The sequence below is a fragment of the Crotalus tigris genome, unplaced genomic scaffold, assembly GCF_016545835.1.
Source record: "Crotalus tigris isolate CLP2741 ecotype Arizona unplaced genomic scaffold, ASM1654583v1 scf7180000017987.690289119674:8195010, whole genome shotgun sequence".
NCBI classification, from domain to species: Eukaryota; Metazoa; Chordata; class Lepidosauria; order Squamata; family Viperidae; genus Crotalus; species Crotalus tigris.
This window is the reverse complement of record NW_024096758.1, coordinates 2,652,719-2,665,427: the sequence shown is the minus strand read 5'-3', so window position 1 is coordinate 2,665,427 and position 12,709 is coordinate 2,652,719. Positions and strand designations below refer to the sequence as shown.

Here is a 12,709-nt window from a genome sequence, read left to right as displayed (position 1 = left end):
GCAGTTCCCTTCCTGTCCTCTTTTGCACTCTCTAAATGGTTACATGACTTCAGGGGAAGTGAAACAGTTGTTTCTCTCCTCCATATTGCAGTCATTGATCCAACTACACAGCCAACCTCACCCTATATTGGGGAACAGATCAAAGTTCTTTGGTCCCTGGACCCACCTAGAAACAAGTCTGTAAAATAGATCAAGCAATCAGCTTTTTTTTTTCCTTTGTCCTCCTTATTTACAGATAGAAAGGGAGGCTGTGTTATTTGTCATTTTAAAAAAAGAAAAAATTGTGTAGAAAAAGCTTTCCCACAAAACACTGAACGTTAGAAAACCTGGCAGACGTAGACTATACAGAGCTTGGGATAAACACGTGGCTCGCGAGACTTCTGCCAAAGCACCGGGAATTGCTTCCAAGATGACAGGGCCCTGGATGTGGCCAAAATACAGAGATCTGGCAATTTGCTCTTGGGTGACTGCAAGAGAGAGCCCTCTGAGACTTCCCATCAGAAAGGGGTATGGATGCAGATACATCCTTCTCAGTCCAAAAATCTCTGGCATGCTTTTTTCCACCGGCAGGCTGTGCACCACTGGTCTCGGTGCTCGATGCCATAAACTTTGCGGCACTTCTTGGCTTCGCCACGGACTTTCCTAGAGAAAACAAAAGACAGAAAACTAATGAATATACATAGCTACTGAGCATTAAGTCTTTCCCATCTGATACAAACCCTGGGGCTTAATAGAGGCCTTCCACCTGTAAGTCTTGAGGGCTACTGTTCTGTTCCATCCACAAAAAGGCTCTTGTTAATTAACCAAGAGCTTGCAATGGAGCCTATTCTCGTGTAGGGTAAGTTCATCTACAGGCAGTCCTTGCTTACCAGCCATCGTTCAGTGACCGTTCATAGTTACAATGATGCTTAAAAAGGAGATTTATGACCAGTCTTCAAAGTTGCCACCATCCCAGTATCCCAACAGTCGTGTGAGTATGATTTGGGAGCATTTCCAATGGTCACAGTATCCTACAGTTACAAGATTGCTATTTGCAACCTTCACAGCCAGCTTCCGACAAGCAAAGTCAATGGGAAAGCTGGCAGGAAGTCGTTATATCATACACATGATGTTGCACTTAATAATTACAAGTGATTCACTTCGCAACCGCAGTTGGAACCGATATCCTAAGTGAGCATAGTCCCTTGGTCCCACTTTACAGCTGCAATTGCTTAATGACAGAGTTACTGGTCCCAACTGCAGTCAGTAAGTGAAAACTACTTATGCTAAGATATGGCTCACACAATCCTGGTTCAAAGACACCACAATTTGCCACAAGCGCACATTTCCAATTCTTCCTAAAACTAATTTTAAAAAATAGATTGTACTGTACAAATCAAACCCATTTGCCATCAATTTCAGTAGCACAATCCAAAGATTTTTTTTGAAGACCAGAAAATTCAGGTTGTCTCTAGTGCACTAGGGCTGATGAAATAGTGTTGGATTCACACATGGTACCTGGCCATTACATTGTTGTTTATGGTTTACTGCCATATGTGAATCTAGACATTTTGCCTCAGCTAAAAATGACGGAACATACAAATCTGCCTCATGCTCAGTCGGGCCACTGATCTAAAAAAACTGCAACCCAAGCTTGCCTACTTCTTCTGGCAGTAGATACCCAAAATTTCAAGCAGAGGTCTTTCCTCTGACCCCTTCCTAAGCCAACAGCACATTTTCAAAATTTCTAAAGAACAACAACCCCCAACATTTTTCTTTTTGAGCCTATCTGACATTTCCCAGCCCTGCTTGAAATGGCTCAGTCTGCCTTCTTACCTAGTGCCACTGGATGCTCTTGGGGGGGATGCAACAATCAGCTGGGATTTCAGCACTGGAGGTGGGGGTGGTTGTTCACTGAAACTCAAAGACCGGCTTCGAACCTGCAAGCAAGTTTTTTTTTTTCATTTATTTGGGTTTTCTTATTCTGCCTAACACAATAATGGGTGTCTTGAAAGGTTTTTCTACTCAATTGAAAACTATAAACTTTCTAAAAGTATGTCTTATTTAGATACTTCAAAGGCATTTTTTTCTTTAAAAATATCAAAATAAAAATATCAAGTTTCCAGATAACTGGTGCCCTGCTGTATTACAGAAACTCTATCTAGTTCAACATTCCTTTTTTTCAAGGTGATACTTCTGGGGAAGAACACCTGCTATTATTATTATTTTTGAGATATGCTGCTTCTTAATGCAGATATTCCCTTTTAGTCTCATTTTCTCTTCTACTGGCCACAATCCCCTTAAAAGGCCTTGTCTAATAAAGCCAACCACAAACGTAAGCTTTTCACAGCTATATAAGAAGGAAGCAATCAGTTTCCTTTTGCATTTATTTTCATTTTGAAATATGTCTTTACCATGCAGAGCCTAGGAGTGGGGTAGGTGTGTAGAGAAGAAATAAGTAGTATTTTATTGGAAGGATCCTTTTTCCCATTTTTCTTCTTCTTCTTGTGCCATATCCATTATCGGACGTTGGCGACTTTCCCAATTCAGCACCATTTAGAACTGCAGGATTCAGACAATTTGAATACTGAAGTTCTGGGCAACACTTTCCAAATTGCACAACACTGCTATAACTTGTCAACAATTTGATTAGATCTCCTTTTTTGCCTTCCAAACATTTACAACTGACACCCCACCCCCACCCCGAATCACACAGTTTCACAAATGCTGCATCATACTTTTAACTGATAGATTCTCACTGTCTAGTTGATGTCTTTGTTTCTCTCTCAGTTCAACTCAAACCAAAGTTCTAAGTTTTGGAAACTAAAAATCCTGTCTAGCAACTTGGTTTGGATGTTCTGGAAACATTTTGCTTACAAATGCCTTATTTTGGGAGAGAGGGGCTATATTTTTTTCAGGCTGACAGGCAGTTGAACTTTTCAATGCTCATACAGAAAAAATAAAATCTATTTTTAATTTGTGGTAGCAAATTTTGTAAGATAATCATGCACAAAGGGATCTTGAAAAACCACAGCTTTCTCAGAACATGCCACCCATCAAGTATATGTAATATATTCTTCTGAACCAATCCAGATTCCCTCCTTAGGTATAACCGGACAACTTTCTAGATTCTAGAGTCATTTGACACAAGATGGGCAGCAAATAAATTTAGTAATAAAAAAGCAAGTAAGTAAATAAATAAAAGTTGTGTCCTGTTGGGTTGTCATTTCAAACATATTTCCTTACTCAAACATGATGATGAAGGGCAGTCAAAAAAGCAACGGGAGCAGTAGTGTCATCTGACTTCCTATGGAATTCCCTCGTGGGAATCTAGCAGGGAGAATTGGAAATCTTCCTTCTTTCCTTGCCCTCCCCTGCTCTCCTTTTCCAGCAGGCAGGTTTGTGGCTGCTACTGGTGGAGGAGGGAGCAAGGGATTGCAAGACTGGCTGAGAAACTGTTACAGAATGTTGAAAATTGATGAAGATCATGTGACTGCAGTAGCCCAGCAGCAGCAGCCAGCAGCACTGTGACATAGCCGTAACTTTCTCAAATTTCACTCCATCAGGAGTTATGGGTCCCAAATTTCGAATGCATACTCTTGAGTTAGTCCATTTGAGGTTCCTTGGTTCAAAAATTATTGCCCTGAGATATACCACTTTGCCGAGTTAAAGGTCATGACAAGAGTTTTAGTATTATAAGGATGTCAGACTCACCGATGAGAGGGTGGGGATGGTTGAGGTTGCAGCAGCCCAGCTAATGCTGGTGAATATGTGCGGGGATACAGGAATCTGAATAGATGGCAGAGCCTAAGTAGAGAAAAATGTCTGTCTTAAGAAATGAAGAGCATTTTCATGTCCACTTTCTGTGTTCTATCATGAATTTTCTCACTATGGAAAAATAGTGTTGGAAAAAGGACACTGGAAGTCTTTTAGGCAACCTCCTACTCAGTGCAGGAATCCTCAACCATCTCAACAAAAAGCTGTCCAATATTTAACAGAATAAAAGAGTTGGAAGGGACTTTGGAGGTTTTCTAGTCCAATCTCCTGCTCAGGCAGGAACCCTATACTATTTCATACAAATAGCCGTCCAATCTCTAAAACATCCAGTGTTGGAGCACCTACAACTTCTGGAGGGAAGTTGTTACACTGATTAATTATTCTAATGGTCAGGAAATTTCTCCTTAGTTCTAAGTTGCTTCTCTCCTTGATTAGTTTCCACCCATTGCTTCTTGTCTTACCTTCAGGTGCTTTGGATTTATTTTTATTTATTTAAAAATAAATTATTTATTTTGGGATTTATTTAAAAACCATCAAAGATGATGTAATCATGACCCCAGAATTCATGCTATTCCACTGCTTAATAGCTCTCATGGACAGGAAACTACTCCTTATTTCAAAGTTGAATCTCTCCCTGTAGGGCTTCCATTGGTTCTTGCCCTGCCCTCAGGCACTTTGGAAAATATATCCATGCCCACTTCCCCCTGATAGGCTTTCAAGTATGAAAAAACTGCTGTCTCCCCTTAGCCTCCTTTTTCTTTAGGCTAACCATCCCTAATCCCTTTACTGTTCTCTATAGGATGAACACATTAACTGTGCATTATTCTGTGTTACATTGCCCCGAAGTATAAGCAAACAGAGAAAGAATACAAATACTTAGAAAGGTAACTGTATTTACCTTATTCTTTATCTGAAATTCGAATCATCCATGTTGCTACCACTACTCTCAGAACTGCAATCCTGCCACTTACTGTAAGTACCAATCATAACTGAGGGGCTGTTTTATTTATTAGGGTGAACAATTCCACAGAAGAATTCTGAACACCTTCAGGAGGAATACAGATTCCTAACATTAGGGTGCAGGTGGACACTAACTTACCTGGTATGCATGGTCAGCCTGGATGTGCCAGAAAGAACTGGGGGCCGACTGGCTGAGGGCACTGCTGGGTAGATGAGGCTCCAGAGGGGTTGCTCGATCCAGAATGAGAGCCCCTGGCTGAGAAGCAGCCTGTTGGATGACAATAGGAGAGGAACCTGCAGTGGGATTGGGAACAACTACTGAAGATTCCAGAAGTGCCTCCTCCTTCACTTGCATCTCAGTGTAGTAGAAATCCTCTTCCCGTTTTCTCTGGTCAGAGTTGGCACCATCTCTGCAGGCATTGATAGAAGATGAAAGAAGGAGATATGGAATAAATAAGATAACTCCCAAGTAACGTTTTCCACTGTTTTGTTATCAAAGCTGTAACAATCTGGGGCTTTTGTCCCAGAGTGTGAAAGTAGAGGAACATCTTATCTGAGGAACTTTCACATCTACAACCCCAAAGTGGTCAAGTTAATACCATCTCTAATATCTCTAATCAGCTCTGCCAATTCTCCTCTGTCCATTGAGATGGAGACACATTTTCTGGCAAATTCTGAAATTCTTCTACACTTCTCAGCAGAACCAAGCACTATTTTATGGAATCCCAGTAAATCCTTTCTTTCAATTCTGTTCATAGACTAGCAAAGGGAAGAATATAGAACTAAGTCTATCTGCTGCTACAGACACAAGATGGAGTAATTTTTCAGGTACACTTGATCCCTTTTTAGTGCAAAAACTTTTGGAGCAGCACAGTTATCTGGTGAATGCTGACCTTCTCTTTGGGCTGCAAAACTCTCATCTATCTTCATTAAGAATTTAACATTTGAGGTGCTCTGGTATTATGCACTATTAAAATAATTCAGCTGCTAAAAGAACAAGTCAGAAAAGTGAACTGAAGAAGCAAAACTCAACAGAACTAAAGATCACTGAAAGCAAAGGAAGATATTTAAAAAGATGGAACAGATATAACCAATTCTCCCCGCAAGAGGGCCCCACAACCACATAGCAAATATCAAACACGGTCCAGTCATTTCTAGCCAGGACTGTATTGAAGCCAAAGAAATACTTGGCAATGCTCAAATCCAGACTCAATCATATTCTCCAACTCACAAAAAAAAGAGTCCAGCTTGAAATAAATGACTGCCTACCGCAGGTGTCTTCAAACTTGGCCCTTTTATGATTTGTGGTCTTCAACTCCCAGAATTCCTCAGCCAGCCAAGCCAAGGGCTGGCTGAGGAATTCTGGGAGTTGAAGTCCATAAGTCATAAAAGGGTCAAGTTTGAAGACACCTGGCCTACCAGAACAAGAGCTCTCTTCCAGGGGTTCCCAATAACCACATCACATCAGAGAAGATGATTTAGAAACTGATGAACACAATCAACTATCTCAAGGGCAGGTAATATGCTTGCAAACAACTCACGTGGCATCTCTCTACATCCAACCCACCTACCCCTTTCCTTTCTTAAAATGTTCAGTTTTAACTCAACTGAGTTGAGTGTTAACTTCATTTTAGATTTAATTCGCTTTTTTCACTTCAGTTTTAACTCAACCGAGAAGTTGGCATTTTAAAATCCCACAGACAATCATGAGGAGTGAATTAATACATCATATTTTGTTTAGAATTGTGTCCAATACCCCACATAAAAAGAAAGAACTAAACAGTCTAGCACACCTTCTTGGGAACTACAGGAGATACCATGGAGCTCCTGCAACCATCAGACCTGTAGTAAATGAGTGCTTTGTGACTAGCTGTGCACAGTCAACATTTTGTAAGCATCGCTACCTCCTTTCAACATTGAAAATGTGCCCAACCACAAATCAGTAACTATGTCTGATCTGGGCCTTTCCAAACAGTGAACTTTATAGCCAGAGCCTGAACTTGATTCAGTAATTTACTCGTATCATCTTTGCAGCCTCATAAAGGAAAGGTGCAGTATAATGGGGTGACCGGCAAACACCAATAAACTCATGGAGTAGCCTCAACTGGAATAAAAGGGACCTCCAGCCACCTCCTTTTACATGGTCAGCAGGGACAAGGGCCATTGTCTGCAGCATACCAAAATCCAACTTAAGTCCCTCCTTAGGCTCTGATTTCACCCTCCAGTTCATGAGGATCATCATGGAAGGAGCCCACCAAAAGTCCAGATTTGGCATCAAACGTTCCCCACTCCAGTTACTGTTTTGAAACATAATTATGTCTACTGCTGATCCTTTCCAATATAACTGTGCAAATGTGACTTAACTGCAACTTAAGGCCTTACCCCAGATGCTGAGTCTTCACGTGTCTCTTAATCCCAACAATGGAGCGAAGGACTTTGCCACAGCTGGGCCACAAGCATTTGTACATCACTTTCACTGAGTTCTAGAAGAAAAACAACTCTAAGTCAAGCCATGGCCATATATAAGTTGTGAAAAATGTAACCTCTCAGGATTCTTAATTACTGGGGACAGCACCACTTTATTCCTCCCCTTCATTCATATCCCTTTGGTTGAAGTTAACAGTTCTTAGAAAATCTAAAAGATGGCTCAGTTTTATATCAACTTTCTAAAAAACACATCAAAGTGACATGCAAAAGAAATCATCAGAGCCTATTCGTATCAAAATTAATACATTTTCACTGTTAGTCATTCAGAGTTAAAAACAGTTGCCAATAAAAATGAGAATTAGGATGGTATCATGGTTTGAGAGGTCCCGTATTCAGGTCCACCTCGGTCATAGAAGTTACTTGTCTCTGAGTTCCACCTACCCACAGGACTGTTGTCGAAGTGAAAAACTGGAAGGGAGAGGGCCATACGCAATATAAGATCCTGAAGGAAAGCTAGCATACAAAAAACCCTAACAAATAATTAAACATGAATTTATGGAGCAGATAGGAACAGTAATGATGGAGCTCTGATAGTAAAAAACTACATTCTGGAACAGCAGGCTTATATAGATATTTTTCTTTCTTGATATGATAGGAAGAAATCTATATTTAGACCTGCAGCTTCTAAGGAACAATTCCTTCCCCGTCTTATGGTCACATTATGTACCTTCCTTTTCCTCGGAGCAGGCTCTTCAAAAAGAAAGGGATCCGAGTCCGTTTCAAAACCATCATCAGCCCGAGGAGAACTGAAGGCCTCGTTTGTGTACTTGGGGCTGGCCTCTGAGTGTGGGGGAGAAGGGGTGGAAATGCCACTCCAGTGCCCGCTTGTAGTACTGCTCCCACCATCCGACATGTCACCGCTCTCTTTCCAGGCATCACAGATTGCTTGGGATGCTGAAGACAAGATGTGAGGATAAACAGGTGAATCACTGTTTTACTGAGCTCTTGAGCAGTTAAGTTGATTCTCTATTCAGTTTAACACTTTCATCATTTTTATATGGAGCATGGGTGGGGAAGCATAGCCTTTTATGACTTGTGGACTTCCAACTCCCAGAATTCATGAAAGTTGAATGCTGGCTCAGGAATTCTGTGAGTTGAAGTCCACAAGTTGTAAAAGGGCCATGGTTCCTCACCCCTGACAGGGAGGCACAGGTGGAGGAAGGTGGTACTAAATAGAAGAAATGGGACAGTCTATGTTTTCATTCAGTAGTCTGCTTTTTACTATTAATATTTGAGGTTTTAAAACAAACACAAAAATATTCATATTGTAAATTTTGCTACTAAGAGCAGGGAATGTGAGAAACTGAAAAAATATCACCTAAATTTGCTTTTCTGTAATTTATTAACTGGGAACAGGGGAGTCGAAAGAACCTCACAGATTATTAATAGCTTTGTCTTAGTATTTCATTTATAGTGGCCTTATTCTATAGTATAGAATGCAAATGGGATTTTGTACAAAAGATATATATTTTTAAATAATCTACCTTTTTTTTTGAATATTAGGAAAAACTTCCTTAAAAAGCAGTTTGACAATGAAACTGATTACCAAGGGAGGTGATAATCTCCTCTTCTTTAAAGGTAATCATCCAGAAACTGGATAAATGCCTACCAAAGATGCTTTAAATTAGATTTTTGCACTGAGCAGAAGGATGGACTTAGTTACTGAAATGGCCATTTCAGATGGATTTTAAAAACTTGCTAGATTAGGCTAAAGCAGGGCTGCTTAGTTTGTTGTTCAAAGTGTTAAAACCTAGCCATTAATTTAAATGTTATGTGAAACTAGAACATCACATTTTGCCATGATACTTTTTATTTCTTTGGATGTGACACATTATATGAATCTTAGATTCTATGACTATATAAAAAATGGCCCATGTTCCCCTTTATATCAAATATAATGGTGTGTTTTGTGGTGTTCTTTTTTTAAAAAAAATAATTCTATTGATGCTGAATATCTTGCTTTTACAACTCTTCTTCCCAGGCATTCTATGAACTGATTAAATCTCAACTGAGTTTTATTGATCACATTTTCACAATACAGCTAGGAAAACAAGCCAGAAAGAAATACATTCCTCACGATGGACCCAAACCAGAAGTAACACTATTCTAAGTGTGAATCATACACAGGTAACGAACCAAGGACTGGAGACTTCAAACTGTAGGGCAGAGGAAAGAAATCACATAAAATTGTTTTTTAAAGAACGAAGACTGATGAGTTCTATCTATAACATAAAGACAAATAGATTCCATCCTAGAAGCAAACACAGACATCCGGCTCCAAAGCCTAACTTGGTTCTTGTACGTGTGAAAGTATAATACCCAAGCACATTTAAGAATCCAAAAACAGCCAGGCACAAATTTTGATTAGTGCAATCTGAATGGAACACCTGTACTGAACTTATCTCTTTATCCAAAAATGCAATATAATTGTGCCTAAGAAGTAAAAAAGCTTAACTCCTGATGACTTTATGGACATGGCACTACAGTTTCCAAGGCCTCAGAACAAGAGCTGTGGTGGCACAGGAATCTTTGCCTACCTTGCAAGAGTGGTTTTTTAAAGTTTCTTATTTGGCGGAAATGGCAAAGATTTCGGCTTTCTTAAAGGAGCAATCGCAAGAGAAATTCTTTGCGGTATGGGAAAAATGGATAAATTTTATACAATATAAATTGGATATAAAAAAATATCATTTAGCTTTCTAATAACTTGTATATAAATTTTAATATTTTATAGATTGTACTTTTTTTATATCTCTTTTCTTCTTTCTTTTTTTCTTTATTATCTCTTTTTCTTTCAAGTACTTTTTCCTTTTAATACGTATGCTTTTTTTACATATATTTTATTGTTAATTACTTTATAAATTGTTTATGTAAGGTATTTAGATATATTTATGATTTATATTTTTTCAATTTTTTTAACATTCTTAAAAATTTTAATTAAGCCTATATTCAGCTCTGGGAAGATCGGGGGGGATGGAGAGGGAGGGTTGGGGTGGGTGGGTTAGGGTTGTTTTTTTTGTTTTTTTTGCTTTTTGTAAAAATATCTAAAAATTTTCAATTAAAAAAAAAAAAAAGAGCTGTGGTGGCACAGTGGTTAGAATGTAGTAGTGCAGGCTAACTCTGCTCACATTGTCAGTTTAATTCTCTCAATCCTGATCTGCCCAAGGTTGACTAAGCCTTCCATCCCTTCCAAGTCATTAAAATGAGGTCCAGGATCGTTGGGATATACGCTGATTCTGTAACCCGTTTAGAGGGCTGTAAAACACTGTGAAGTAGTGTATTGTATATGTCTAAGTGCTATTGCTATTCCAGATTGTTGTGTGGATTTTCCAATCTAGCCAATATTCCTGGTGTTTCCTGGCAGCCTCCCTTTAAAGAATTAACCAGGTCCAACCCTGCTTAGCTTCCAAATCAGAACAAGTTTACAAAATTCTGCCACCTATAAACATTTTCTGAGATAAAGTCCGATTGAATTCAATAAGGATGAATTCATATTTTCATTTATAAAATTCCTCTTCCTCGGGAAGAGAATGACAGGAAAAGCCACAGGATAGGTCCCCCCCCCCTTCTCAGTTTCAGAAGCCTTTTTCACACCTTCACTGCCAGTCCAGCATGCAGACATACAACAGGCCTAATTGACTGCAAAGCACCTGCATTTCCCACCGCTGGAAGGCTCCTATTTTTAAATAAACGCACAGAAGGTCCAAAGAGGCTTATGGGAAGTGGTTCCATATAAAGACACTGGCTCTTCTTGGTGCCTATTACTCCCGTAATAGGTCTGATCATCCAACTGGAAACGGCAGCCAGGGGTTGGATTACACAACCCCTCCCTCCACTGGGGAAGGCAGACACCATTCCTAATCCAGCCAGCTGTTTTTCTAACAGTTCTCCAATGGTCGAGTCTGCTGGAGGGATTATAGGTAAGGTTTTACTGCTTGCCACAAACAGCCAGTCTCAAGGGATTCTACATACAGGATTCTCATACATAAATTTGCAAGAAAAGTTCTCCATGATCTTTTTTCTAGTTTGTAATTATAGCTTGAGTAAATATGTGATGGTAAAAACACTGAATTTGGATCAAATTTAGTAGGCAAAAGGATATTTAAAGAGAATTGGTGATCTGAAAGAGCGGTGGGGCAGTACCCTTTTCCCACCTATCAGTCTATCCTCACAATCCCATTCCTACATTTGAGGACCCTGCCAAGATAAGTGGTAGCATTCAAAAAGCCAAGTATTTAATCTTATTAGGCTCGGCTGAGAATTCAAACAAATCGAACTAGAAGAAGGCATCTTCAGCAACTCACAATTCAGACCAGCCAGAGAAGCTGAGCTCACTGAATACCACCACAATCAATCTGAAAATATCAACCAATTGACTTCCTCCCTCTGACATATAACATGCTGAGTTTACAGCCTCCACTTCTGGGTCCTAGCTGGGAATTCAGAAATTCATTTAAAAAAGAGAGAAAGAGGGACAAAAGTTTAAAGAATGGGGGGAAAAGATTCAAGCATGTATATACACACGCAACAGTCTGTGAATTGGCCTCCACCTGTGCACGTTCTTCTGGTGATTTGTGAAGCTACAAACTAGGTGCAAACAGCGGCCTACCTATGGAAACTACAACTTCCTCCTTTCATAGTGACATATCAATATTCTGGTATATTTTCTCTACATAGCCCGCAAGTATTGTGCTGGTTTTCACACATCACAGCACTATTAAATCCTTACTTTCAGGCTTTTCTAGGAGAAATATGAGCTGAGAGGTAAGGGATATGGCAAATGGAAACAGCCACTCAAGAGAATAAAAGAATCATAGAGTTGAAAAGACCACAAGGGTCATCTAGTAAACTGTTTCTCAAACTGAGCAACTTTAAGATATGCAGGTGAGCTTCAATGCCCAGAATTTCCCAGCCAGAAGGTCTGAATGTGCACGAAAATCAATTAAACTGGGAGGTAGCTATCCAACATCTTAAAATTCTCCAGAGGTGAAGAAATGACCACTACCACCTTTGGGCTACTTTCCTGTTATATAGATTTTACCATCAAATGTTTCCTTATATTTAACTGAAATCTAGATAGCTACAACTAATATACATTAGTTGTGGCCTAGGTTTCTGCAGCCATGGAGAAGCATTCATGATCATCTTCCTTTTATATATCCGAACTTGATTATTATGCCTCCCCTAAGTCTTCTACTCTTTAGATTGAGCATCCCAAGTTTGTTCAGTCTGTTCTCACAGAAAATGTCCTCAAGTCAGCATTTTCCTGTACTGGAAGCAAGAGAAAGCTAATAAAAATAATAATAATAATCCCTTTCTCATTTTCTTAGGAGACAATGTGTTTTGTAGCAGAGGCTAGTGAACATTAAGGAGGTGTCAGTAACATGGGCCAATCTCTGGGGAAACTTGCTCAGACATACGTCATCAAAAGGAACAATAACTGCAAAAGTGCCCTACAGACCATCTTTCCTTATCCCCATTCTGCAATTCTTAAACAGTTCATCAGACA

General features: G+C 39.6%; 1 protein-coding gene across 3 annotated transcripts in view; it reads right to left on the bottom strand.

Moving 5' to 3' along the window:
- Positions 1-530: 530 nt before the first annotated feature.
- The window catches only part of ZNF395 (zinc finger protein 395), a 36,164-nt gene continuing 23,985 nt past the window's right edge, over positions 531-12,709 (bottom strand). For all 3 annotated transcript variants that reach the window (XM_039345948.1, XM_039345947.1, XM_039345949.1), the window contains exons 5-10: positions 7,871-8,097; positions 7,099-7,199; positions 4,856-5,126; positions 3,694-3,786; positions 1,816-1,919; positions 531-642 (exon numbers count right to left, since the gene is read on the bottom strand). In XM_039345948.1, the coding sequence (XP_039201882.1) occupies positions 531-642; positions 1,816-1,919; positions 3,694-3,786; positions 4,856-5,126; positions 7,099-7,199; positions 7,871-8,097 (908 nt within the window). The remainder of the gene's footprint in view (positions 643-1,815; positions 1,920-3,693; positions 3,787-4,855; positions 5,127-7,098; positions 7,200-7,870; positions 8,098-12,709) is intronic.